At 43.3% G+C, this 27,968-nt stretch overlaps 1 protein-coding gene across 3 annotated transcripts; it reads right to left on the bottom strand.

The window, feature by feature from the left end:
• On the bottom strand, positions 1-27,161 carry RGMB (repulsive guidance molecule BMP co-receptor b). Of its 3 annotated transcripts, none has more exons than XM_054489771.2 (5): positions 26,845-27,161; positions 25,796-25,871; positions 22,259-22,509; positions 16,394-16,902; positions 1-3,412 (listed from the first exon to the last, which is right to left on the bottom strand). In XM_054489771.2, exons 2-5 carry the CDS (start codon positions 25,798-25,800, stop codon positions 2,744-2,746), a joined length of 1,434 nt encoding a protein of 477 aa, XP_054345746.1. In that variant the 5' UTR covers positions 25,801-25,871; positions 26,845-27,161; the 3' UTR covers positions 1-2,743. The 3 variants fall into 3 exon arrangements, with proteins under 3 accessions (XP_054345746.1, XP_063521122.1, XP_063521121.1); XM_063665052.1 differs by lacking the exon at positions 26,845-27,161 and adding an exon at positions 26,183-26,747; XM_063665051.1 differs by lacking the exon at positions 26,845-27,161 and adding an exon at positions 26,014-26,031.
• Between the last annotated feature and the right edge of the window lie 807 nt (positions 27,162-27,968).

Below are 27,968 nucleotides of genomic sequence, written 5' to 3'. Positions count from 1 at the left end.
TTCCACAGCATGGTATGTAACTTTATTTTTCTAGCATAATAATTTAAAGTATTTACACACTGCACACTCACTGTTTTACACAGATACGTATTCATATATCTATGAACCACATCTAAAGGTTTCTTTGCAAAGACTGGACACACTGTGGGGGGGTTTCCAAGCATAACAAAGAGGACGAAAAAAAGTTTTGAGTCTTTTAAAGACAGCCATGTGGAACATCTGTGAAAACCAGTGTTTCCCCCGTTTTAAGCTCCCCCAGGAGACCTCTGAACAGCTATAGCCTATCCACATGTTGGTATGACCTGAAACTCTTCTAGCTAAGGTTTCAAGAACCAACATGTGCAAGCAGCATTTTTTCTAGAAATCTCAGAAAAGGAGAAAATAAACCTGGCCCTTACGTAGAGAAATATTATCTATTTCCAAAAGTAATCTGTGGGGACTGTTTTACAGGGACACTGATTGTAAGGGCAGAATAGCAAAATACACTATTACCAGTGATGCAGGGTGCTTTTAAATGTCACTTCCAGCTAAATAATATTGCAAAATAACCCAATCTTCTTTTCCCAACTATCAGTAAGGGTGGTTGTTATTTTCCCTGAAAAGAGCAAAGGTATATTTATTAATCATATACACTGTAAACCCAGATCCTATAGAAATTTCTTCTATTGCTTTTACTTCACTTTCATACTATTTGCACAAAAATAGTGGTTAAAGTATCCTCCGTATTTTTTCCTCGCTTGTACTACTCAATTATAAAACAAATTATTAACGATAGCTTCTGAATTTGGTACATGGCATCACAGGTGAACAAAAAAAGCCACAGTTCAGAGCTGATGGTAAGTCAGTCCCTAGTCCAGCTTCTATAAAAGGAAGGCGGGTTTAGGTTTCAACTCTCTATAGTTGAATCTCCATGAGTAAGAAGCAGATGCCTTCCTTATTTTCCCAGACTGCCCAAGATTATTCTCTTATAAACACAAGGTAGAGGTTTGCCACCTCTACATGAATTCACAACTCCACTCTGTAACTGGGTGGCACATCAGTTCACTAAGAAGTTAAACTTTACAAAATGACGTCCTCTTTCTCCTGCCGGTATGGGCCTCTGGCAGTGTCACTGATCACTAGGACATGGCAAAAGTAACTACCTGGAGAACTAAAACTAAGCATAATCTTGGCCTAAACTACTACAGCACTTAAAGTTAGTACCTTTTATTTCTGTTTATGTAAACTTATCAATAAATTATAAGCACAAACTCTATCACTTCTTCTTGGAACCAAAGATTTACATCTAGATATAACAATAGAAACCTACCTATCCTGGAGTTAACTCTCAGATTACTGCTCCTGCCTTTTGCTGTTCTTTTCCTTTTGCAAGGGGGTGCCAACAATGGAATGGAAGAGGCAAGGAGAGATCTTACTTTATAGGAATTTCTCCAAGTTACAATGAGCAACTGACTAAATCATATTCAACTACAGGTGTTGAGAGAGTACCTGACTTCAGACCACCTGCGAAGCACAATGCTTAGTTAACAAGAATATCTGGATTAAGCAGTGCCGAAGTGGCCGCACACCAAGTGAGGCCAAGGAAGCTTTTGTATCATTGCCGCCCCACTCTGTTCCACTTCGCATGCAGACATATCAAAGACTGTGATGAAGATCATGGTGGACAAGGAAGAATGAAAAACTTTGTGATGGGATCTGGGCCTCCACATTAGACAAAGAACCTAACCAACCCCAGTTCTTTGGAATCGTAAGGTGAGGCTGAGGAGGGTTTACTGGAGGTGGAGACAGGGAGAGCTGTGTGTTTCTGGGCTCAAAGCCAAGAAAAGGTTAAGAAGAGGGGCTTGCATCAGTCATGTAGATTAAAAAGAGCAAGGCATGATAATTACTAAATTTGTAGTTTCATGTTTTAACACAGAAGAGTCAGAGGGAAAACTGACAATTTAAAAAGGGGCATAGGATGAGAAAAAGTCTAGGAGTTACTGAGATGCCTGGTACTTATCTACGAAACTTCCATCACTAGACCCTTTTGACCTACAAGAATACCAGTTTCTATGGTTCAACCTAATACACTGTATGGGCTCAAATATATAACAATTAGAATTGAGAGTAATCAGAATACCAATAATACCCCCCTTCTGAAAAAGTAACAGCTGTTAGATGAAGAAAGCTTCTTAAGATCAGTGTTTAAGAGTCAAAGCACCTGTAAGGGAGAGTTAACGACCCTTTCAAATCAAGTGAGGGCAGAAGGGTGAGGGCATAGTTCAAAGGAACGAGGCAGCTCCACCGGAAGGTGGCGAGTAAAAGCTGCACACTGTGGCAAATCAGTAGCAATAGGAAAGGGCAGGAGGGTACAGGCAAGAATAGCTACAAACAACTGGTCACCTTCAAAGGAAACGCTGCATATGGGTGTCTGTGTATATGTACTATACATATCAACCAAGCACACACATAAATATTTAATATATAAAAAATAAAGTGCTTTCTAACAGGTCCCTGGACAGGGACATTATAAAACATTTCACAGAACTGCAAAACAAAATTGATACAATCAAAGAACACTACATCCAACATATGTGAAAACAGCCAAACACAGTATATACAATCTGGTGGGTGTCCCAGGACAAATGTCCTGTCATGTACATGGTATATACATATATACTCTTTTACTCAATATATTATGACAATATATATTTTAAAATTTTGTTATAGACAAAAAATAAAAAACCAAAACAAAAGACAACCCCTACAAAAACACGATAAGGATCAAGCATGTGAGTCCTAGACTGACAGACAAATCACTGCTTCCACGGGGAGTCCCATTGCCACTGCTGGGAAAAATGTGCCAGCGTTCCTTCCTTGGGTGCAGGGCCTCCACGTCCTCCAAGGCACTGTGGGCTGCGGCAGTAAAGTTGGCATCACCAGTGGTGAGCAGGTCAAAAACACAGGACTGGAAATAGATGTCCTTCACTGGCATCTTCTCATGGCATTGAGTGTTGGCAGTCTCCAGTGTGTAGCCAGGCCAGGCCTGCACCAAGGAGGTGCGAGGCAGGCTGTGTCCCAGGATGGCAGACACCTGGCCCTGCCCATCATCGATGCGTTCACTCAGGGGGCAGCCGTTCAAGCACAGCTGCAGGTCCTGGCTCTCCTCGTAGGACATGGCCAGGTCTTCAGGCATACGGATGGCAAGGGTCAGGTAGCGACCCACCTGCCGCACAAACACTGTGGTCCCTATATAGCGGGCGTGCATCTCCACATAGTAGCCACTCTCCCTCTCCACGATACGCAGGCTCTTGGCATCACCGTCCCCACCACTGGTGGTGCCATCCACAAAGGCGGCCGGCAGGTCATCTGTCACAGCTTGGTAGACTTTCTGATCTGTACACTCATGGTGGGCTTTGAAGATAATAGTGATCTGTGGGAAGGAGCATGTACAATGTTTAACAGAATGGGAAGGAAGCAGAACGGGGCAACCCTCTGTAGCAAGAGCTCCCCGCCATTTTGAAGCTGAATGGCTTAAGGCGGAATCTCCAAAATGGACCCAACTGCTTGCACATCAAAAATGGATGATATCACTTTCAGAAAATATTTTTTAAAGTCCTATATATTTAGAATGAAAGTTTAACATAAATCCAGGGAACGTGCATCAAGACAAAACTTTTTTACTTTCCTAAGAGAAGGAGCGAGCGAGTGAGCAGTGTTGCTATCAGAATATCGGCTTTTTGACGGGGTCTGCTCTCTTGCCCAGGCTAGAGTGCGGTGGCACATTCATAGCTCACTGCAACATTCAACTCCTGGGCTCAAAGGACTTTCCCACTTCAGCCTCCTGAGTACACAGGACTAAGGGCATATACCACCATGCCTGGCTGACTTAAAAAACTTTGAAGTGAGTGGGTTGGAGGGGGCGGGGGGGACGGCAGAGGTCGGGGGTTCCTCACTACGTTGCCCAGGCTGGTCTTGAACTCCTGGCCTCAAGCGATCCTCCCACCATCATCTCCCAAAGTGCTGGGATTACAGGCATGAGGCCACTGTGCCAGGCCAGATAATGGGCAATTTTTATTGATAATTTATATCTTGTCTCCTTCCAAAGTGGATGAGTCATGGCACAGTTCTAAGAAAAAGGTTAGTTTCTGAGTTATTATGCAGAAACTTTAAGGGCCTTAATTAACAATATACCTAACAGAACTTTGCTTCCTATCAAGATTCTTCATAGGATTAAAAAACTGTATCCCATGACTCACCACTACAAACTTACTCGAAATACAGAGAAAGAGTTGAGGAGGGGGCACCCCAGTAACAGCCACCACTCATGTACCCCAGGAAAGATTTCTATTAGTCCCTTAATCAAATGTTTCACATCGCTGGCTAATCCCTGTGACAGGGAAATCACCTGGCAAATATAGCTCCTAAGCACTGGCAGAGACTGAATACCCTAAACCTAGTTACAGCAAATGTTTTCCCAAACAGCACCAGAGTCCCTTAACTCCTCAGAAATCTTTTCCCAGCCAACTCTCGATTCTCCAAACTAAGCACATAAATTCATCAAAGAAAAAAATTACTAATACAAAAGCCTCTCTTTTGTAAACCCATGTTCTTTCCTGCAGAATCCTTTAATTAGAACAGTTAGTTAAAAACCTTGCACACCTTCACTTCCAACATATCCAACATCTCTGGTACAGGTGGTGGAGGGAAGATAACTATGATAAGACAGGGGCTGCTGTGTCACACAACATGGAGAAACTATTTCAAAGAAATAAAAAAAGACCACATTTTGAGAATTGTATCATTGCTAGTAACTGAAGCAACAGGGTTCTCTCTTCCTTCTTGAAAAAAACAAAAAGTATCAGGTGACTTCATTCAGGAGGAAGGTAGACAAGCCAAACACTCTATGAATTACTCGGGATGGAGGAAACCTTCTACCTCCTGCAAGGAAACTAATCGAAACAACAGACCCTTGTGAAAAAGACCAGAAAATGCCACCCCCACCCTGCCCGCCCGAGGTCCTCACCACCACCCTCAAGTTTATGTCTGAAGTTTTTCTCCAACTCAGCCAGCATTTGCTCACACTATTTAATTCCACATGTTCCCACTGGTGTTACTTGACTGGAATTTTCCAGCCATTTCATTTTACTTCAGCCAGTTATAAAGCCAGATCTGAACCAGCTGCACTGTAGCAACCGGTTAAATTCATATCCGTTGTTTGCAGCTGCAACTAAAAGCCAGACAATGTACTATGAAAATGCTGGGTTTTCTCCCTTCCTAATTACCCTGAGCCACAACTTGATTTCACTACCAGCCTTCTCACATTTCAACACCTTCTTAACAACCCAAAGGAGGTGCATCAGAGATGATTTCAGGAAATTTGTTGTGCATCCAACCATAGGACCTTTCAGAGTGAATGGGGGTTTTGAGCTAGATATCTAACAAGACCATAAAATAGATTTATTTGGTGGCTCTAAAATCCGTTGACAGGTGTTTTTTTAAGGCATGCTGGGATCCCTTGGAGATGACAAGACTGAGTCAAGAAAATTTTGCACCTGAAAAAGTTGAAAGTTAACAATACAGATGGCTAAAATAAGAGTAATAGACTTTTTATATAATCACTATGCTCATTTTCACCTGTAACATCTACTCAAAGATTAAACTCTTCAATAACAGCTAAATAATTTGTCTTTCTAGTCTAACAAACCTAAAATTTAAACCAACTTGATATTATCTGCAAGAACTACTTTTTTGTTCACCTTAGGAAAAACAAAGAGGATTTACTTGTGTTGGGCCAACAAAGCAAAGATAACCGATTCCAAACAAGTTTCCAAAAAGCAAGCAAGGGTCCATATTGAGATGAGTGGAATGGTTCCATATGTCTCACCAAGGCTGTTTTTTTCATTAAGCACACCAATTCCAACTCAGGAACTCAGGATTCATTTCAAACCTCCCACAGTATTGTCCTCTGCTATGCCAGTGACATTAACAATAACTCCTACCTATCTAGAAGCTTAAAACTTGTTTTCTGCTCTAGTATCTACACCTACAAAATATCCTAGTTAACCTAAAAGATTTGTCTTTCCAATTTACTAGTAGTGATTTGCTCTGAGACAAGTGGATATTTCTCTTGTTGTTTCCCAACCGAGCAAGGTAATTCTCACACAGAGCATATGTGTAGAATTATCCCTTGAATCAAAATGCTGAGGGTGATGAATTGATTGTAAAGCATGAGTGGGTTTCCTGAGTAGTCCCTTGTAGTTTAAATATGCACTGAACAGGTACTTAGAGATATAATCAATGTAAATTTAGAAAACACTGGGTAATAGTTTCACATGACTTAAGTTTTATAATGCAATTTCATTCCTCATAACAATTACAACATGAGCTTTTAAAAGGCAAGTACTCAGCCAATGAAGGGCAAGAAATTCATTTCAGACTGTCTTCCTCTTCAGAAAAGCAAAATTTATTCATTCTTAATTCTTACTTTAGAAACATGCACAATTTAATCGGAATTTTAAAAAACACCAAACTTTTAATATTTCCAGCTAGCAGCCACTAGAAAATAAAAACTGAATACATAAAATTGTATATCAAAAGCTCACAGATAATTTAAAAATGCTAGCTATGCTACTTACTTTTCCCCTCTATGAACTAATCTATATGCTGTCATAACTCAATCTGGCACATCTGTTCTATGCCACACCATTTATTATTGATAGATGGCATTTCTGTGCATTTAAAACATCAATGCCTTTTGTTAAACCTCCTCCACCCAGCCCCTCTCAACCCCCATGTTAGACAAACTACTCCAGTTCTCTTCATTCATTTTTAATGTTTCACTCTCCTAGATCTTCACCACCCACAAGGTTTATTAGGAAGAGAAAGACAGCAGCTACAAATCAACCTTTCTACACGAAATAGGCAACAAGAACTTACGAAGGTTTGCTGTGAAATAATTTTAAGAGGCACCTGCCTCTCCTTTCCACCAGGAGACAAAAAAAAAACATATTAAATGAAAATGAGGTAGCCAACAAAGAGGGAAATACACAGGTACTGCCTCGCCAAAAGATACACAGGTATCTATCCAAAGCACAGCAGCCTTGCAAAATACCACAAACAGGTTTTAAAACAGCAGACTTCTCAAATGGCTGTGCACCTTGACTACTTGTGCGTAATATATTTTGGAAGAAACATTTATCTGTGTTTAATCAGGCCATTTGGCACTGTGAGTGTAGGACTTTTCTGGAATCCTCAAAACATGAAAGCCAGACTTTAGGAGCTCTCATCTCTGGACTCTAGATTGGTCAGTAAACTAAACTGAAGAGGCACAGAAACTAGCTTGAAACACATGGAAACATAATTTTGATATGCACCTGGTTAAAATTCTGCTGTGTCAAAGAAGTCGATGAATTTTATTTCATATAATTAGCTGATGTGTCTACTTTGCCATATCCTCTGGGTGCAATGATAGGTTGAAAAATAGAAGACTCTAAGGGAGAATAAGCCCATGGTGCTCACAGCCCCTTTTACTCTTAACACATGGTAACAGCATGCAGCCTCTACAGTCTTCCCCAGTGAACAAAAAAGAAACCATTCCAACAAGAGCACATGCTTCAAAGGAGAAAAAAATATACATGCTCTCTCTCCATTCCTAAAAAACCCAAATTTTACTTCCAAGGGTCGATTTTTCTAAATGTTACGAAGTCAGAGACTAGGATGCTCTGAAGCACCTAAAGGAAGTAGAGGCCTTTGAAAGCACCTTCCTTCAAGTGTCTTCCCTGGTCCCACTCCTCCCTACCCGCCAGCGTAATTCTGAAGTGTGGATCTTGGCCGGAGCAAAGGTACTCTGTCCACGCAGGGTGGCAACTGTCCCCTGGTTACATAAAAAGTGGGGAGAACTCTGTCTCCCTCTCGAGGGGGGAAAAGAGGTATATTGATTTACAATAACTCTTTCTGAACAATTTCATGCAAAACCCAGGAGAGTTTTTATGTATGCCATATTTAAGAAAAAAATACTGGACGAGAAAATATTTGATGTCATTGATAATTTTGCTTTAAAAATTATGAAAAAAACTGTTAGGAAGCTATGAACTCAATGAACTGGGATGTAATTTTACAATCACCACTCAGCCTACGTATCAAATATCTTGTAAAACAAATATCTACAGGCAGCTCATCTTAAGATCCACAAAAATACATTTTGTTAAACAATTTTATTGGACTAGGACAAGATACTAACAGTAAGACAGTACCTGTGTTTACGAGGTGAGTGGCAGATTAAAACTCATACTGTGGACTCCTTTTAGGGCTTGAATGAGACTAAAAAATCAGCTACCTTAAAAAGAGTTTCTCTATCCTCATGTCTCTTTCCACAGAGCTTGGAGCACTTACAGGATCCAGAGAAATGGAATGGACCAAACTTATTCTTCAGTGTTGCCCTAGGTAATAAATACATGCAGAAACACGGGCTGCCTTGGCTGCTGAAGGGGTACTTGGTAGCAGATAGAGAATGAAGAAACCAAACCAGAGGGGAAGGACACCCAGAGCTGAAGGCAGCTAGGGTGGTCTAGAGAAGCAGCATCAAGCTCAGTGGCTAAAAAGAGAATGAAAGGGAAGCTGGCCCAGAAGACACATGAAAGGAACAGGCACAAAAATGCTGCTTCCCAAGAGTAATTTCTGTACAATTAAGACAATGAATGCTGGAAGCATAAATAGGCACAGAGACAGGCAAATTGGCCTACTTCCCTTGTACAGACCAGAGCAATGCTAGGGTGAGCATGAGGGAAGGCCTTTGTCCTGTAAGTCTTGGTCACTCCAAAAACTCCAAATGGAACCTTTCCCTCAGCTTGTGTGTTGTGTTCGGACTCCACATTGTGATGAGGCCAGCAAGTGTAGGAACTCACTATATGCCCAGATATGAAGTCAGGCCTGTGTGGACAGCATTACAGGCCTAGGCTGCCACCTTGCTTCAGACTAGAGGCTAAAAATATTTTGAAAGGTGAGAGCCAGGGCTGGTGGCAGTAACTCTCAGCCGAATCTGTCCTAGCAGGTCTTGCCTTCAGGCATTCCCCCTCCTGGTAGAGAGAGGTGGCAGGACTACAGACCCCAGGCTCTGCTCTGGGCCTAGGTTCAGCACAGCTGTTCTCCAAACCGATGGGATTAGAAAACCACAGCCTCTTTGATCATTTTTCAGCTTTGGGAGGTGAGCAAAAAAAGTAAAAGGGCTTGAAGATCTTCACAATACACACACTCTGAAAAAGAAAAGGCCCATGAGAACTCAGGAATGAAGTGGTTAGAAGTGGTTACTATGCATTTCAAGAAGTCAGTTAACCGAAATCCTACAAAACAGTATCTTTATGTCTGCATTTTCCTTGGGTAGGGTGAGGGGAAGACCTCAATACCATGTAAAAGCACATGCATGTACATCTGTGCATGCACACACATGTCTTAAATGGAAACTGACCTCCATTTCAGGAGCACATGCAGAGCAGATGAGAAGTGAGTTTTAGATGGTGTCATATCATCCTATTCACAGTATACATGCTATGTCCCAACATGAAAGAACCCCATGTTCTTTTGGCTCCAACTCTTAAAGTAACCAGTTAACTGGGGCATAAAAAACTTCTCTCTCCATAGAACCAGTTTCATCTAAACTTCTTTCTAGACCCAATAGCACTGTGATTTCACTGCAAGGCTGTCCAGTTGAAGTCTGTAACTTAGATGTATGTTAGCTTTTCTTTTAAGTTATCACTTATTGACAAGTTGGCCAGCTTCCTTGTCAGTATGAAAAGTCCTTAAGTTACCCCACCCACAAGAACACAAAATTTGAAACAGTGGAAGAGCAAGTTCTACTGCAGTCAAAAGAAATAAAAACAAAATGGGTAAGGTAGCAGTTTTCATTGTTCAACACTGTAGGTAACTTTTTACATGCCACATTCCACATGAGCAGAAACTGGTTAGCATTAATCGAAGCCAACAAAAAAAGGACCAACCATCCAATGTTTCCTTCTCGCCCCTTCCCCTCAAAATGTTGACTCAAAGAAAATTTAACCAGGCAGAGAGACATTTGGAAATGTGACAGAAAAACAAGTTCTAACTCTCAGCTGTGTATCAGACTTGGCCTCATGCCTCTGGTTTAAACTATGGAAGAGTGTGGATTTGTTTTAAAGCAGCAGAGCCCCATAGCACCCTCACGGAATCTTGCCTGGCTCACACAGGGACAGGCGCTGGGTTAATTTCACTTACAAATGGGGGGCGTTCTGAAGGTCTCTTCCTCCTTCCAAACCACATCTGGGACAGAGGGAGTGGCACAGTCAGGGAGATTAGAAAGATGGTAAAAGACTCATTACCCAGAATTTTTAATGTGTATGAATGAAATAAAGGCATATCTTCTTCGAAAAGTATAGCATAAAGAATAAACAGGTAGCTCATTTATCTTACAAAATGATTTTTCAGACATAGGTTCATTACACAGCTAGCGATTTCCCCATTTTTCTCTGCTTGTTTTCCCCACATCCACTTGGAAACCTTTTCACCTCCAGGCAATTTACTGAAATGATATAAAGCAAAGCTGAGTACTTCCTGGGCCTAAGATCTTATAATCCAGTATGCACAAGAGCTGCGTGGTAAATAGAAAAGGACAAATAAGAAGACTGCCGCCTGGAACTACAGCTGATTTCTGCTCTTTTTGAAAACCCGGCTTTTAATGTTTCAAATATTGTTTCTATAATAAAAAAAATTCAGGGAGAGTAAAAATAGTTAACATATGCTTTTATGAGAATTTTAAAGATGAGATGAGGCTCTGGAAAACGAATTTAATTAAGAACTGATGACTGTGACAATAAAATTATAGAAAGCTTTTTGGTATAACATCAAAGATCAGCAGCCTTTCAAAAGTGGGAGCCAGGGTTCTAGGCCCTGCTAGGTTGTATGCAGATGAGGAAATACAGACGCAGGTTAGCATTCTTACTGTGGGAGGTGGAAAGAGACTGTGCCAAATCCCAGGAGTAAAGACAATGATTTGGCAAGGAGGGGTGTTAGCGTGGGACGGACCTTTGTAGCAGCCCACTCTTCTGGCTCTTCTTGACACCCCTGCCAACTTGCTAAATGAATAACATCAATTGGAACCAGCTTGTCAATGTGAAAAGAACCCTGAAAATGCTGGGTTTACACACAAACCCCATGCTTTCCCACCAACTGCTGCAAATTTTAGTTATGTGCTTAGATTGAGGCAAAGGCTGCATTCACCTCTACATCTCCCACAGTGGGCCCTTTAGTACCTTCTGTTTCAAATGCAGCACCAAATTAACCATACATTTATCAGAGAATGATTATCAGGGAAACAATTACATTAAGCAGGGAGCTGTAACTGCAAAATCCCTTCCCATCTGTTCCCAATATGCCTCAACCAGTCAGAACTTCTTAGCATCTTCATAAAGCAAGAAGGGTCACAATGAGGAGCAAATCTCAAAGAGATGCCAAGAATCACCTATGCAACAACATAATTGTAACAAAAATAAAGAGCAATCTCAGATTATAAGAATTAGTTACAATGTATCAGCAAGAGAGTTGTAGTTTCCTTGTGGAGGGAAAATGGTCTATTTTTCCCCCACAAATACCATGCGTCCCCCTCTTTATAACACTGCATGCAAGAACAGTGTCCATAGATTCAAAACACAGAACCTATCAATGGAATAACCATATCCCTTAGTTCAGAAAAATAATGATAAACACTATGTAGCTCACATGGTTTCCATAAAGATGCTAAAAACATAATGGGTTGCAAAAACTTAGCTACAATAAATGTACTAGGTCTGGGGTCAACAGAGGACAGATTTCCAAACCTTATGCAGAGATATACTTAAAATGACAACTGAAAGCTGTTGCAATGCAGGCATGTCTGGTTCTGATTTTGTAACCAACAAAGAATGACCCAGAACACTGGTTTACATGCCCACATGCTGTTGTAGAACAATAACTACCTGCTAAGGGGCACTAGAAAGCAGTAGACCTACCTCATGCTCTAGGAGCCTACAAGGTAATGGTGTTTCTTACAATGGAAAACTGTGGGTTATAAAGTTTGAAGAAGACATTAACCAAGAGCAAACCAAACTAAGTCTTTCTACATCTCTAGTATCTTCAACCATTGGAAATTTTCAAGAACTCCCAAGAAAGTAGCTACAGAATTTGAAATTCAGGGGTAAGTATGGAATTTAGACTATCCATAATGCATGATGGGTATGCTACTATGCTTTGGACAGGTGATGAGTGCTGCCCATAGGATTGCCAGGAGCTGGTGGCCGTTGGCAGCACCAAAAACGTACAAGACAGGCACCTCAGAGCATCTGCCCATCTACCTAACAGCCATCTGGCTTGGTCAAGTACAATGAGCACAGCCCTTTCCCAAATTCAGACGCCTTAAGGTAAACCACCTTCTCTCACTCAAAGGTGAGGCACAGTAAAATGTGTAGCAGAAGATCTGCAACAGGACCTGTTGTCATCCCCAGTCTCCACTCCTACTTTTTATTTTGTGTTACTGAGGTGGAAGGATAGAATAAGAAAGCAAGAGTGGTGAAAAAGGATGCAAACACATTAAAACAAAAGGAAAAATAAAGTGAAGGCATTCAAACTACTTGTACAAAAATAATTACTAAAAACATTTTCATTGTTTGTTTAGGTATGCAACTTAATAATAAATGAATTTCTGAATTGTTTTTGAAAAAGGAATACTTCTGAATTCCCTGGAGACTGGTAATTTTAATATATGCTATTGGGAATACATTTGCAAAGTGCAGAATCTTTCATAAAAAAATGTATTCCCCAATCACCTTCTGTGATCATGGCATATACAGATTCTTATTGAACCCACTTAAACAGAGATACAAAGATCCATAGAATGAATGAAACAAGAGTTGAGACTGAGAGGTTGGCAAAAATAACATGGAAGAAGTCAAGCATCCTCAAAACAGATCATCTGGTTTCTCTTGAGTGTATGAGGCACAGGACAACTACTGACATGTGCCCTCTCTGGAGCCTGTGAAGGGTGGGCTACTTCCTCCTGCAAAACAAAACCTGCCTTTCTTCTCAGTGTAGCTAACTCTGCCAGTTCAGAGCCTGTCCCTCTCATCTCATTCTGAGTGCCTACATGCCTGTAGCCGCCTCTCACAGCCAAAGGTGGGGAAGATGGCCCAGAGCTGATGTGGATGTCAGCCGAGCTATGTGTGTGTGCCAGACACCCCTGCAGCCCCCGGGATGGAGAGATGAAAAACCAGCCCTGGCTTCCCCTTCAGAAACACATCTACCTGGCAAGGTAGCCAACTGGCACAGGCTCCTCCAAAGAGAGGGAGGCAGGCAGAGGGCAAAACTAAAAACACAGAGGCCTTGAGAAAGCATACCTGTGCACACCATGACCAATGGGAAAACAAGCCCTACCTTTCCCAAGGAAGGGGAGGAGAGGGCCACGGTGGGGAAGAAAACAGCAGACCAGGGGAGATGAGGCAACATCACTAAGCACCGCAGGCCTGTCTGCCTTGAACTCACTGCTTGCCATGTAGAAAAAAAGAAAAGGCTTAGCTAATATATGGCCCCGGGTGACTTCATTTTATTTTATGGTGTTTAGATTTTTTCCCCACTTTGTCTTTTTGTGATAAGGAAAAGGGGGGTACCCAGGAACAGGCAGAGCTCACAAAGTTGGGCTTGAAGATGGCTTGCTCCAAGAGGCCAGGTTCCCAGGACTGAGAAGCTGTCTTAACAGCCTCATTGAAAAAAATACCCTGGGGTCTAGTGCTTCAGTGCAGTGTTAAAGGGAGCGAAATGAATGGATGTTTCCGAAAATTTCAGTATCACAGCTGGCCAGCTAGCCAATGACATCATCAGTCTTTCAATCTAGCGGCAATGAGCATGTGGGTTATTAAAAATGCTTGACCACACAAGGATGATCTGGTATCTACAAGGCACAGTACTAGGTTACCCAACAACTGGTCTATGCACTTGCTTAAATTCTCAGTAAAGCTGGGATTCCCATGAAAAAATGTTCCAGAAGATTTTTTAAAGAAAGTATGGTGGTAGACATTAAGGGAAAATTTCAGATCTTGTTTAGAACTTATTTTATAAGCACTTTATGCCTCTTATTGTTTTTATTTTTATTACCACCACTTTTTTGTGCTTAAGGTTTTTAAAGGTTTTATTTTGGTCCTGGCTGGGTAAAAGGAAATCGTATTGCAAGATTTAGGCCTTTCTTTGGTTTCACCAGCACACGTCATACTAGTATTGAGACAGGTCTTCAAGAGCAAACTTCCAGATGCTTATGGGGCTTTGGAGAGAGTTACAAAGAGAAGGGGGATGGGGAACCAAACCCAACTCCTAGAGGTCGTCAAATGAAGCTACAGAATAGTTTGCTGCTGAACAGCATGATCACCAGGTGTGGGAAAATACTTCCCAATAGTGCAATTAAAGACCAAGCATTCTCATCATCTACTTGAATTTATGTCAGAGGACCACTTTCTCCAACTTTTTTTGAATGGGTAAAACCTTTAATCCTTATTCCAAACTGAGGGAGAAAACAAGATTGTCCTTTTTATTTATTTGCTAAAAATTACAAAAGAATTCAACTGAAATAAAATGATCTTAAATACTTCAGCATAAACTGTTCCATATATATAGCAATATTCATAAGGTTATCCCCCACATATTTTCACCATAATCAGTAACAAGAGAATTCTGAAAGACTGAATAACAGAAGTGACATGACTGGATGGAAGGCACGAAGAATAAAATCTGAATACTGCTTCTTGTGAAGAGAACCAGTATTTCCCCATGTACAAGCTCTGATTAATCTCTATAGTTTTGTTTGAAGGTTACTCTGCCAAATCCTCAATTATTTGCACAATTGATGACTTTTTCCATTCTCAATGGACTGCCTTCTTTCAGTTACCCAAAGACTATTCCCAGCTTTTATGTGCCATATGACTCTGCAGTAATGATGGATTTGGGGCCATCGTTTCTCTTATAACTTCATAATTCTATAACTTTATATATAACTTATAGCAAATACATATTCTGAGATATTTATAAAAAAATGATTTGCGTACATACAAAAACCAGAGGGAGAAAAGTTTATTTTGAGATATGGAATTTGGTAAGGCAAAAGACAAGCTTGAGCTTTTACTGAGAGTTGAAGTATAAACATTTTGGAGTTCCCCTAAGATGTCTAGACCAGTGTAACAGTCGTCTTTGTTTAGGGCAATGACTTCTAGTCTTAAATTTGTGACACCCCAGGGTGTCTGCAGATATCTCCTGAGGTGTAAAATTCCCTCCACAAAATGCCAAGTAAAATAACTTTAATTTATTTAAAAAGTATGCCACACATGTTTAGATGCGGGGAGGGCGTCCTGGAATCAAGAGAACAGTCATAAGTATTTCAAAAGCTTGAGTCTTGTAATTACATTAAAAAACTAAGCCAATTTTTTTGGATACAATAAATGCAAGAAATAAAGCAAGATGAGATGGTCTATGTGTGTGGTTTTGTGGTTGGAAAAGACACGGAAGGAGGTGGTTAGTTGGGACACTATTTTAGTGGAAAAGTGACTTTACTTACTAACGGCTGAATTAGCACTGACTGCCAATTGGAAAGCCAGTTCATAGGTCCTCTCTACCTGCTTGCATTAAACACTGGTGCCTTAAAGTTGGTTTCAAAGATCTCTGTACAGTATTAGTTTCTTTAAAACAAATGAACACAGACCACATAAACTGGCAGCTAGTCATGGTAAGCTAAATTTTGTCAGTGTTTCTCTTAGCTTCTGACTGAAACTGTTAACCTGAGGCCCTGAGATTACACACAGGTTACATGTTGCTGCTCCGCAATATCCAATTATTAACCTCCTCGGTCATCAAGAGGTTAGTAACTAAACCACCATTGTGGGTTTACCACTGGGAAGTTGGCTTATTGCCATTATGTTTTACTATAGCTTCCAAATCTCCAATAAAATATGTTTCCTGATAGGTCACTGCCTCAGGCCTCACAGCTTTCTTTATTCAGAGCACCCACTTCAATCATCTGATAAATCTGAACATGGATTTCTTCAAGAGTCACACACATATGCACTCAAAAAAAGACATCACTGAAAAAAGCATCCTTTTTTTATTAAACAGGTCTGCCTTTTCCCTGGAGAACTCAATTTCACTGTTTACTTTTTATTTATATCACTGTCTATTTAAAATTAGAACCATGCTTACATTCCAATGAGAAATTCCTTACTAAATAATTTTTATTTAACCCTTTATCAACTGTTAATTGCTTTTCAAAAAGAAGTTCCTTTTAAACTAGGCCCTTTATAGCACATTTCAAAAGTCATCTGAAGAATCAAACATCTGAAAGTTGAGTAGGGAGAGGGAAAAAAGAAGGTATACTTGCCTTATTTGTAGCAGTAGCACTGGATCCAGGGACCACAGGTACGTTTGTCACTTGAACTGAAAGATAATTATTATCTATGAGTGGCCAGGCCCCTTCTACTTTGCATGTTTGGAAGTGATCCTTGAAAGTTCTGAGGTGAGGATCTCCAAACAAGCCACAAAAAAGGTAACTGGGAGGGTTCTGGTCCCCTCTCCTGTGTTCCCTGGCTCCAGCATGGCTGTGATAGTTGCAAGGATCATGGGTCACTTCGGGGTTGGTAGAGGATGTGGGTCCATCCTTGGAACAATTCCTCTGGCTCATGAGGTCACTGATACCCAACACGGCAGAATGGTATACCAGGTTGCCACGGCAAGCTTTTGAAGTTCGCTGGGTGCAGCCAGCATAGGCACGCAAGGCCTTGCAAAACTCAGAGTCAAAGCCGTCAACGGCAGAGTTCAGGTGAGAAGTCAGGGACACGAAGTCCGTGGTACATTTCTGGATTCGACATTGGGCTGGCTGTTGGCAGTCACCTATGGGAAAGAAGATAAGACCAAACATTTGCAAACTCTTCATAACTTCCTGAGCTACATGAGAAAATCACATTGTTCTTTGGGAACTGTTTGTTCTATTTTATACACTGTACTCCTATTTTAAGCAGCCTTCAGATACAGGGTTTCATTGTGTTCCTGTGTCTTTCTCAAACTAAGCCACTGGAAGAAAAACTGCATGCAATTAGTTAACTTAAAACTTTAAAGCATGAGCCACTGTGAGTGAACATGAGTCTAGTCCAGTGATCACAGGTTGAGATTACAAGGGAATAGTAAATAAAATATTTTATCAATGTTGCTATTTGTTTATAGGTTTTGAAAAAGATTACTCTAAGGTTACACCAAAAACATGAACATTGTTTTGATTTTCCAAAATTGCATAACTTCCTTCAGAAAGCATTAGAAAAGCAGCACTAGGCACAAAACCATGGTTAAAACCTCCCCACCTCAGGAAGGTGTAAAATCCTAAATTATAGTATACTTAGTTAAAACACCTTTACTTGATTTACCTGTATGGCTACAGAATAAGAAAAAAAAAAAAAATCCAGGTACTGTCATTCTACTTCTGAGGCATGTTTACCAAGAAACTGTCAATAAACTGACACAATTTCCTAATTTCTACAAAATGTAAATGCTCTAAGAAAAAAAAAAACAAGATTCACTTGACCAAGCTATATATTTACTTTTTCCTTACCGTCTATCTCCGTTACCCTAGGATCCTAGCTCCCAAGCAGATCACAAGTAAAAGCACACTAAATAAAAACAATTCATATAAACATTATGAAAAACCAAAGTATCACTGCCCTATTAGTTTTAAAAAAATCAATTTCCAAATGATGCTTTTTACCACTAGTTTCTCAAACAAAAATTTATAAAATCTCCTAAAGCACAAAAAGCACAAGAACTACTAATACTAGGTCAGTTGTGTGCCCCCAAATAATATTCTGTTCCATAAAATGGAAACAACAGACTTAGTGAAAAGAGACACTGTTCTTTATCATCAACTGCAAATTTTATATAAATGAACTGTAACACATATTTGTGTTACATAAAACCTTTATAGGTCTTCAAACTATGGAGACATCTCTTTAAGTGTGAGGGATCTCATCTGAGAAATGAGGAAGCTATTCTAAGACGAACTTTGGCATCTTTTCCAGACAGTAAATATCTTAGGATTTGTATTCTGGATGGGGGAAAAAATTCAGGGCCAGTAGATTATTATTAAATATATAATTATTTCAAGATGTGGATGCAATAAACTTTAGGATGATATCAAGATTTAGGGAACTCCATCTGATAAAGACTTAAAATTAAGCCTAATATTGTCTTAGAAAGGTATTTTAACATTTTCACTAGTAAACTGCTCTTAAATCTGAATTTAGTAGCTTGTAAGCTCTGTTTATGGCTTTGGCTGGGAGAAATAGGTGGGAGAAGACAACTTCTGAAGACAACTCTGTCACCACTTTTAAATTTGCACAATTTTAAATTTTAAATTTTAAATTTCAAATCTTCTTGGGTTCTTCTGCTTTGGCTAAGGCTTCCAACAGCCTTTTGCTACAGAGATGATGGGAGGGAAGAGGGCTAGAGAGAAAGTGTGTTTGGGTCAAAAAGGGGAAAATACTATATAGTCTACGCTTAGTATTCACTTTAACCTGAGTCAAAGGTTAAAACATTTTAATATGTTGGAGCTATGGATTTACTGCAATCATTAAATCATACTTTCAAAAAAAAGTTACAAAAACATCTTTGTGTGGAATCTATTTTATGTTTGCTCATTCCAAAGCTGACAAAAGTAGCTCCAGTATTTACAGAATTTCTCTTTCCAAAGCAGATCAAATAATTTTCAGCTACTTTTCACTAGAACCCAGATCAAACCAAAACAGAAATCAACCAACTAAACAACCCCAAAAGGCGTTAAAGCCATTTTGCAGATGGAAAATCCAAGGCAAAGGGATATTAAAGGGCTTGTTCCGGCAGAATCATAAAACAGCTAGCATCAAGCCAGGATGTGGTGCCTTCCCTCAAAACTTGTTGTTCTTCCATCACAGGTCATGTCTCCTCTTATTTCCTAACTGTAATGACAGTACTTGATGGCTGAAAAAAAGACTTAAGTAGCCATTGCATTTTTTTTTCTTTTAAAATCAGATACACAGACAGCAAGAAAATAAATAAGGGGCCAAGATCTCAGTAATGAAGAGCTCTTAAGACTACGGATAAATGACAGCACAAGAACTTCCCGCTAAACTTGCAGTGCCTATTTGTTCTTTTTATTGTCTATAAAATCTATCCGAGCATACGTTTCTTTATAATTATTTCAAATAGTCATAAAATATCAAAAGAACAGTATGGAAATGCAGATGGAACCATTCAGAAGGAAAGAAAAGTAGAATTTAGATTCCCAGCTCCCTTTTCATACCTTCCTTGCAACCCCCCAAACCTTTTCCTTTTTCTTTTTTTTTTTGAGACGGAGTCTTGCTCTTGTTGCCCAGGCTGGAGAGCAGTGGCACGATCTCGGCTCACTGCAACCTCCGCCTCCCAGGTTCAAGCGATTCTCCTGCCTCAGCCTCCCCAGTAGCTGGGATTAGAGGCATGCACCACCACACCCGGCTAATTTTGTATTTTTAGTAGAGACAGGGTTTCTCCATGTTGGTCAGGCAGGTCTTGAACTCTCTACCTCAGGTGATCCGCCCGCCTCAGTCTCCCAAAGTGCTGGGATTACAGGCGTGAGCCACAGCGCCCGGCCTAAACCTTTCCCTTTTTCATAGCAGGTAGGTGCTGACTGCTTAAAGAAATCTCAAATCAAACAGATCTCCCGGGGTTCTTCTGCTTTGGCTAAGGCTTCAAACAGCCTTCTGCTACAGAGATGATGGCAGCGAAGAGGGCTAAATAGAAAGTGCAATTGGGTCAGCATTTTCAGCTTCCTTGTGGGCTCCTATATAATGACTAATTTGTAGCATACACCCAGAAATATCCAGGCTTCATGAATTTATAATGACAACGCACACTTTGCCTGTTATAGGCGGTAAAGTAAGCCTCCTGTCAAAATGCCAAGACAATGCGGAGCAGAAACAATCTCAAGGATGTAGCCAAGAAGGCCATGAAGTGTATGAGTAAGCAAGTAACTCCCATATTGGATCTCCATTCAGGAATTGCAGAGGTTGGCTAAAATAAATAAAATAAAGCAACTAAAGGTACTCTTTTCATACTCTTTTCATTCCCCAAGGGCAGAATTAAAACTCTGCAGTTACAGACTTCTCTATTTTTGGGTCAGATCATCTGTGATCAGTGTGACAGTTATTTTCATACCAGTTACTGAACATGCTAAAGCATTTGTGGGTCTAGAGCTTTCATTTCATCATTTTTTAATGAATCGGACATAAAGACCTCACCATTCAAGACAGTTTAACACCAGGACTACACGTGTGAATCTGCAGCACAATCACCAGTTTATAATAAAAGAAATGAGGTATTCTGAAGCTGAATTAAGTGAAATGTGGAGCCATATGGGGTGCTGAGGCAGATGATAAGGATCCAGGCATAAAACATATAGTAGTCCATCTGCAAAGATCACTGGCACTCTTGCTGGGCTCCCTTCTCTGAGAAACAACCCGGGCATTTAAATAGCACCACTCTTCAAAGAAATCTCTCAAAAGGAGCGTTCTTTTCTTTAACAGGATTAATCGTTTCACTCCAACAAGTTGTCCATAGAAATCACTCACCACATTGTTGGGTTGAATCTAATGGTGACTTAAATGAGGACACATGAAGATACTGAGAGCTTCACATTCCAAATTCTTGAACTAAGACACCCTACTTTTCTAAACCTTTAAGCCAACTTAGTATGCCTTTCACAGGCTAGCAAAGAAATCTTCAGGGACCACATTCCAATTCTGTCACAGGATCCTATGGCAACTATGGGAAAAAATATCCAAGCAGCCAAGGGGGACAGACTCCCATCTAGCACAATTTCCATTTCATGAAACGTACATTTTGGTATTATGGACACATATTTTTCGCACAAACACTCCTGAATATATCTTTTAACATGTCAAGAAAAATTTTCCACGTAACTACATGCAGACTGACACTATTTTCTAAGGTTCTTAGGTTACTAATTGAAAGCCGTAATCACCCTAAAACTTTCTATTACACTTTTTTTATTAAGCCGTCTTTTCCCTAATTGTCGGTGTTAAAAAGCAGCTATTACATCATAATGCAAAGCTACGCAAAGTAAATTAAGTCTTCTCAGATGTCACATTTCCTCCCCCCCATTACTTAAAAGACCTCCCTGATTTTTAGCATGGCGGGTATGGTTTAATAAGTAAAAATTACTCCGCACAGTTAGGTGGCATCAAAGTTCAGGATTCTCCAGACCAGAACGTTGTGAAGTGTCTCATATATACAAGACAAAAAAGTCTCGAAGGAAAAGAAACTTATTTAATGCTCTGTTTGTTCTCAAGACTAAAAGAGAATGCCGCTTTCGACCTTAGTATTAAAAAAAATTCTTTGTCTAGGCAAATTCCTAGAAAAAAATAAGCGTGAAGAGCGTCCTGGATTTTCATGAAACGATTTTTTAAAAAGAAAAATAGGTATCACATGGTAGAAGGCTCATTTGCAGGCTTACTTCCCTAGGAACATATTCCTCAAGGCTGGGGAAGCGCTGACCTCCAGAAGGCAGCATGGTTATCTGTCAACCCCTCAAGGAGCCCGAAGACACCCGGCTAGTCACAAAGCACGAGCTTTTCCCGGGAGGCTGATCGCTGAATTAAAAACAGCTTTTGCCAAAACGAATGAAATCCCTGGTCAAAAAAGTTGACGTTACTTCGAGATTAACTCCCAGGTTTGCAAAATCTGGTGAAAATCTTTCCATCTGGTGTGCTTCCTTCGCCTCGCCGCCACCCCCAACTCCAGAAAAGCAGCACAAGGCTCCTCGTCTCCCTCCGAGGCGGCTGCGGCGGCGGAAACCTGATCCGAGCCTGACTTTCAGTAAACACCAGCGCAGAGAGCAATAAAGCATCCGGAACATTTGTCTCGGGCGCGCGGCCCCCGCCCGCTAAATGTTTGATAAGCGGCTGTCGGAGGGGAGATTTGTCAGCGGTCCGAGCCGAAGGCGGGGAGGGTGGGGAGAGGGCTTGTCTCTGCGCCCGGCGGCCGCCGGGTGGGTGACTGCATTACTGTGGCCCGGAGCCCGGCAGAGGTGCGTGTCAGGGGCTCGGGAGGCCTTTCCCGTTGCGCCACGCCGCCCTTCCGCCCCGGCGAGCGCCTTCGAGACCTGGGGCTGTTTGGGAACAAAGCCCTACGCCCCGGGGCTGGCTCCCCTCGCGCGCTCCCGTCCTACCTGCGTGGAGCAGCCCGAGGCTGAGCAGCAGCAGCAGCAGCTCCAGCGGCGGGGGGCAGAGCCCGGGGCGGCGGCGCTGCTCAACCTCGGCGGCGGCAGCGGCGGCGCTGGAAGGTGCTGCTCTCAAGCCCATGCCCGTCCATGCAGGTCTCGTGGGCTCCGGCGAGGGCGGCGGCGCGGGCGCCGTGGCGGGTCTGGGCCCGTGGCTGCGGCATGGGCCGGGGGGCGCGCTTCGCTTCCTCTTCTTCCTCCTTCAGGCCGGTGTAGCAGATGGGGCGCCACCACAGCCGCAGCAAGCACCGCGCAGCCGGCGCAGCCAGTCCGCGGCGGCAGCAGCGGGGCGCAGGGGCATCGTGGCGGCCGGAGGCGGCAGGCAGGGAAAGAGGGGCGGAAGAGAAGACACAAAGACCGTGAGCGACTGCTGAGACGAGTCCCGAGCGCTTCGGCACCCCGGCCCCAGCCAGCGTGGGCTCGGCGGGCGTGGACCTCCAATTGGCTAGCCCAACCCTAGCGAGCAGCCGCCTGCGGCCCGGATATCTCTGCGCGGCAGCCCCCGCGGTCGATCAATCTCAGTCCCGCACTGCCGTCCCGCCCTGCCCTGTGCCCGCCAATCCACGACACCATCATCCCCCGCCGCGTCCCTCCCTTCCTCCCCATTGGTTGTGACCGCACGTCCGCCCGACTCAGCCTGCCAATCGCAGGACCCAGAGGGCCCTCTCCCCCGCCCGCTCAGTGTAATTCGAGTTCCGTGTCCATCGACTGCAAGTCCTCTCATGCGTCGCAAGTTTCCTCGCGCTCCCTTTTCTCTCCCCCACCCCCTTCCGCGATTTACTGTTTCTTCGCGCCCAATAGAAATGGGCGACCGCAAGTCTCACTCTCGCCGGCGTTACAAAGGTACCGGCCTTTGACCTCTCCTTGAATTAATGTGATCCGATTCATCTTCCCTCCAAGTTTTTTTTTTTTTTTTTTAATTTAATTACGCCTCCCTGCCCTGGCCCTGCCAGCTTCAGCTCCACCTCCTTGGAGGAAGCAGGCGCTTTTACAGAGCGCCGCGCGGCAGGTCCCCTTTCAGCCAATCACATCTGCGGAACCGCATTCCGAGTCGTTTGAGGGTGTCTGGTAAAGCAAGCTCGGAGCGGTGTTGGAAATCGGAATGTCACCCGCGGTCCGGAGCAGATAGGATGGGCTGGGAAGATACCCGCGAACTGCCAGCGGAATTCGCTGGCAGCTGTGCGAGGCTCAGGTGTTCTAGTTTCTTTGACATTTCCCTTCCTGAAAGCGGCAAGGAGAGGTCTAAGAGTGGGAAAACTTCAACGTTCGGTTACAGTGTAATGAGTGGTGGGTTTTTATGCAGTGTAATTATGCCACGATTTGTTGTTGCTCAGTGGCTTTTTCACAAATTTCTACAGATTATTTAAATTTTCCACAAATTTCTACGGATTAATTCAATGGCAGCTCACTTTCTCCTTTTATGATCGGATGGGTCCGAAAGTGAGGAAAAAGACAATTGTCTACAAAGAAAGAGGCTGCCAAGTGGAGACAGAAAAGCAGTTATGAGACTGATGATAGATACCAATTTGTTATCAGTAGGTGTGAAGTGGTATCTAATCTCAAGAATGACCTCAAGGCTGAGAGACACTTGATACTGCCCTCGCCTTTGCCTTTCCCCAAACAGCACAGGGTTGCCATTTAAAATCCACTAACATCCAAATCGTAGTTGGCAACTGTACCCGCTACATTACTCAGAGTCTCTAATTAGGAATTTCATATCAACCACGGACATGCTGATATTCCACACATATTTAAATGAGCTAATCAATGGACTAGGATAATTGAGGGGCAAACCTTCGGTCTCACCAGCTCACTCATTAGACACATTGTGAATTGCCCAAACCACTAGGTCCCTAATGAAGGATGCCTATCTGTTTTTACTGTAACTTTTCATTACTTACTTGTTACATACTATGATGACTTAAGGGGTAAACACACCTTTCACTATCCACGATATAATCCAAGCCTGTGTATATCCATAATATGCTTAATAATAGCTTCACAGTTGCCTGGAGAAATGACTTTTGGGCAGGAAGTTATATGACATTTTTAGATAATGCTGCGGACTAAATATTAGAGCAAAAATTTACTATCTTGCAATTATTTCATATAATTAGTGAGATACAGTTCATGACATACTAAGAAGCATCTTAAAAAAGTAATCAAATATAATACTGATTTTCAAAGTATTTGGCTAACAAAGACTAAAATTTTTTTCTCTTAACCCAAGATTTAATTCGACCCCTATAAAAGCAGCATCTCACTTTATTGATCATACTTCAAAACATATACTCAATAGTTAAGGATCAATAATTTCTGTTTGGTTTGGGTCTTTCCACTCGTGACTTTCTATGATTTTTTACTCCCCTCCCCCAATATCCTATTTCATAAGTACACGGGTGCTCTAGATTTTCCTATCAATAGAGGGCGTCCTCGAGTCATTGCAAATCCTGGTGTCGTTAAACGGAACTGTTCTTCAGAGGAAAAACTTCATGTCTATAAGGTGCTTTATTGCTCCTCTGTTGTAAAATTTGACAAGCTCGAGATTTATAAGCTTAACAATTCACTCTTTATTGCTGCATAAGTGTTCAGCCGCTAGAGGAAAATGCTAATTTTCACAATTAAACCGCAAGGTGGTTCCTATTTTTAAGACATAGGTCAGTTGACACACTCGCGGGTAAATTCGTACTGTTCACAAGATCAGGAATCAGCTTGGAAAGCAAGAGCGTAGTGAATAGTCGCTTATAGCGCAGCCACTCCTCAAGCCCGTGAGCTGCAAGTTACAAAGGATTTTAGATTCTACAAAGAAAAATCGGGGAGGGAGCTAGAACACAAACATAAAATCAGTGACTTATAAAAGTTTTATGTTTTAGTCAGAAAAAAAAATCATGAAGTGACTGATGACTTGTGTAATTCACACATCCACCCTGTTTCTTGCCACTGGTACTCTTTCTCCCTTCCTCTTTGTTTTCAGAAAGGAAGGAGGAGACCTGAACAGTACATCCAGAGAATCCAGCAAAGCATACCACGGCATGAATGTGCAAGTGGATAGAATTAAAACACATGCCAGAAACACTAATGGATTCTAAACAAGATGCGGTTTCATTTCCTGAGCCTATACGTGATATTTTTAACTGTTCTCCAGTTAATATGTCTCCATTTCCAGAAATCTAACAGGAGAATCTCTGACTGCTTAACAGATCACCTAAGCTTCCGATTTGTGCAATCCATTCTAGAGTAAGGGCTCCCTGGCTGCTCCCCGGCCACTGTGTACCCAAAGCAGCGGCTGAAATAGCCCGGAGTCCGACAGCTCAGCGTCAAGCAGCTCGTGGTTCGTACTTACATAATATTTTTTTCTCAGAGCAGGAGTGAAAGTTTATTAAAAAGCGTTAGAACAGTAAGGAAAGGAAAGGAGAGAAAATAAGGAAAGTACAACTTGGAAGAGGGCCAAGCGGGCGACTTGAGAGATCAAGTGCCTTTACTTACATCATTCTTAACCCTTCCGCTCCTGGAGGGGGCTCAGCGGGATCAGGGGGCCCCTGAACTTCGGAACACGCAGGACCTGGGTGTGAGAGAAGAGTCCCAGAGCTTGGCGTGAGCAATGCACTCCGGGAGGGAGAGAGCCCGGGGCTTGCGGGGGGCTCATCACCCGCTCGTAGACAACGGGCCCCCGCAATCCCTGCGGGCTCCGCCGCTGCTCTCACCGCTCAAAACGGCAGGTGCAAAAAGCATTTGGGAGCCGCTTGCCAGCGCGCGGAGGTAATGCGCTTCCTGTCCATTTATCTCAGGAAACCAGTGCAGCCTTCCCTTCGAAACAAAATTAACCTCTCATTAGCCAGCCACTCTCTCCCAAGAAGGCCTTAAAAGCTTTACCAGCTCGCTAATGTATTTAGGCTTTTCTTCCAGGCAAACGCAGCCGCCGGTCTTGACTGCCATCAGCTCAAGGGGTTCCTCTGGGCTCTCCCGCGAGCCAACAGCCGACCTCTCTCCAGCCTAGTCTGGGAAACTCCAGCCAACCCAGGATCCCATTTTGTAGTCCCGGGCAGACCCGACACCCCTGAAAGAACTCCACTCCAGAAGACGCCAGAACAATTTCCCACGAATTTCATGGGCGCCCTTCACATGAAAATCTCAGCTCCCCTATCCTCAAGGAACGGGGAAGGGCGCCGGGGAGGGACTTCGGTGGCCAGCTGTCCCTGGGTGGTGGGCGCTGTTTGCTCTGCGGAGCGCCAGCCCTGCACACAGCGGGTGCGGGAAGCGTTGATGGGAGGCTGGAGGGCGGGGTGAGCGTAAACTAGGATCTAGCCGGTTCCAGGCGTGGAGAATCAAATGTGGTCCTAGATCTGTAAGTTGCGAAAAGGAGCTTTTGGGAGCGTCAGAGCTTTCTCACTCCGGCCCCTCGCCGCCTTGAGGCTGGCAGATTTATACCACACAGGTGGATGGAGACCTAAACAAAACAGTCCCGGCCGCTGCCTACCGCTCGCCCCCCACGTCCCCCGGGCCCACCGCAAACTTCAGCAAAATAAACAACTCACCACAGGCATTCCCTTGTCTGCAGCGCGAAGCTTGCCAGCTGGGAAAATAAGCCGCAAGCCACGCGGCCCAGGCGCGGAGGGAAGGCAGCGCGGCGCCCGCCCCTCTCCCCCAGGTCGGGGGCAGCGGGACTTGGGGCGGGAGGGAGGCTCCGCCTCGGGGGCCGCTTTCACAGCTCTCCGACTCCGGAATGAGCTCTTGGAGAAGAGCTGCGCCCTTCCAGCTAGCCCGATTTCTCCGCCAGCTAGGGGAGAGGGCGGGGAGCCAAATCCCTCAACCCCCCGCACCCCAGCAGCTTCCTCCAGGCAGCTTTCTCCCCAGTCAGCCTCAAATATAGGTGAACAGAGACCCCCCCTCCCCCCGGCAACTCGCCTATCTCCACACTGCCCCCTGCCGGCGCTACCCGGCTCATTCCGGCACTGCGGACGGCTGGGGGCGTAGAGGCGCCCCAGACCCCCACGTCCAGGTCCCGGATCAGTTCTCTCTTCGCCTTCCCCCCACCACACTCAGTCTTGCACAAAGACGCCTTTCACGCCGCCAGCGCCACCCTCCGCGCCGCCCTCCGGGCCGGCGGCGCTGCCTTCGCCCACCCGCGGCACCAGCCGATTCCTGGTGGGCGATTGTGCCGCTCGTCGCCAGGCAGGGCGGCAGCGGACGCGTGCCGGCTGTTCCCACTCCGCGTCTCGGCCAAGGCGCCAGATGCGTTGCCCCCCGCCACGTTCTCTAGCTGCCCGCCGGCAGCCGCAGAATGCACCCTTTTCTCTCCGTAAATGATCCTTAAGGGTCTTCCAAGTGTTTCTAAAATGGGTACAGTGGCGGGAATGGTGCGCTGGACTTCCGCCGAAATAAGGAATCCAGCGATCTTACCTGACCACCTAAGGTGCCAGTGTGCCTTTACAGCTTTAGAAAGCCAAAGATAAAGATTTGGAAATAAAGAGGGGAGAGAGGGTTTAAAGAGACACCTAACGCCTAGATCAAGTGTGTTACAAAGAATGAGCCCACGAAATGTTCGAGGGAGGACGGTCGCTTCGATCAGCGTGGAAGGCGTGGAGGGCGAGAAGAAAGCGATTAACTTTCTACCTTACATTGATCTTCCAAAGTAGAAAAACAAACAAACAAACAAAAA

The sequence above is a fragment of the Pongo pygmaeus genome, chromosome 4 (assembly GCF_028885625.2).
Source record: "Pongo pygmaeus isolate AG05252 chromosome 4, NHGRI_mPonPyg2-v2.0_pri, whole genome shotgun sequence".
NCBI classification, from domain to species: Eukaryota; Metazoa; Chordata; class Mammalia; order Primates; family Hominidae; genus Pongo; species Pongo pygmaeus.
Note: the sequence above shows the minus strand (reverse complement) of the source record. Positions and strands in the feature narration are given on the sequence as shown.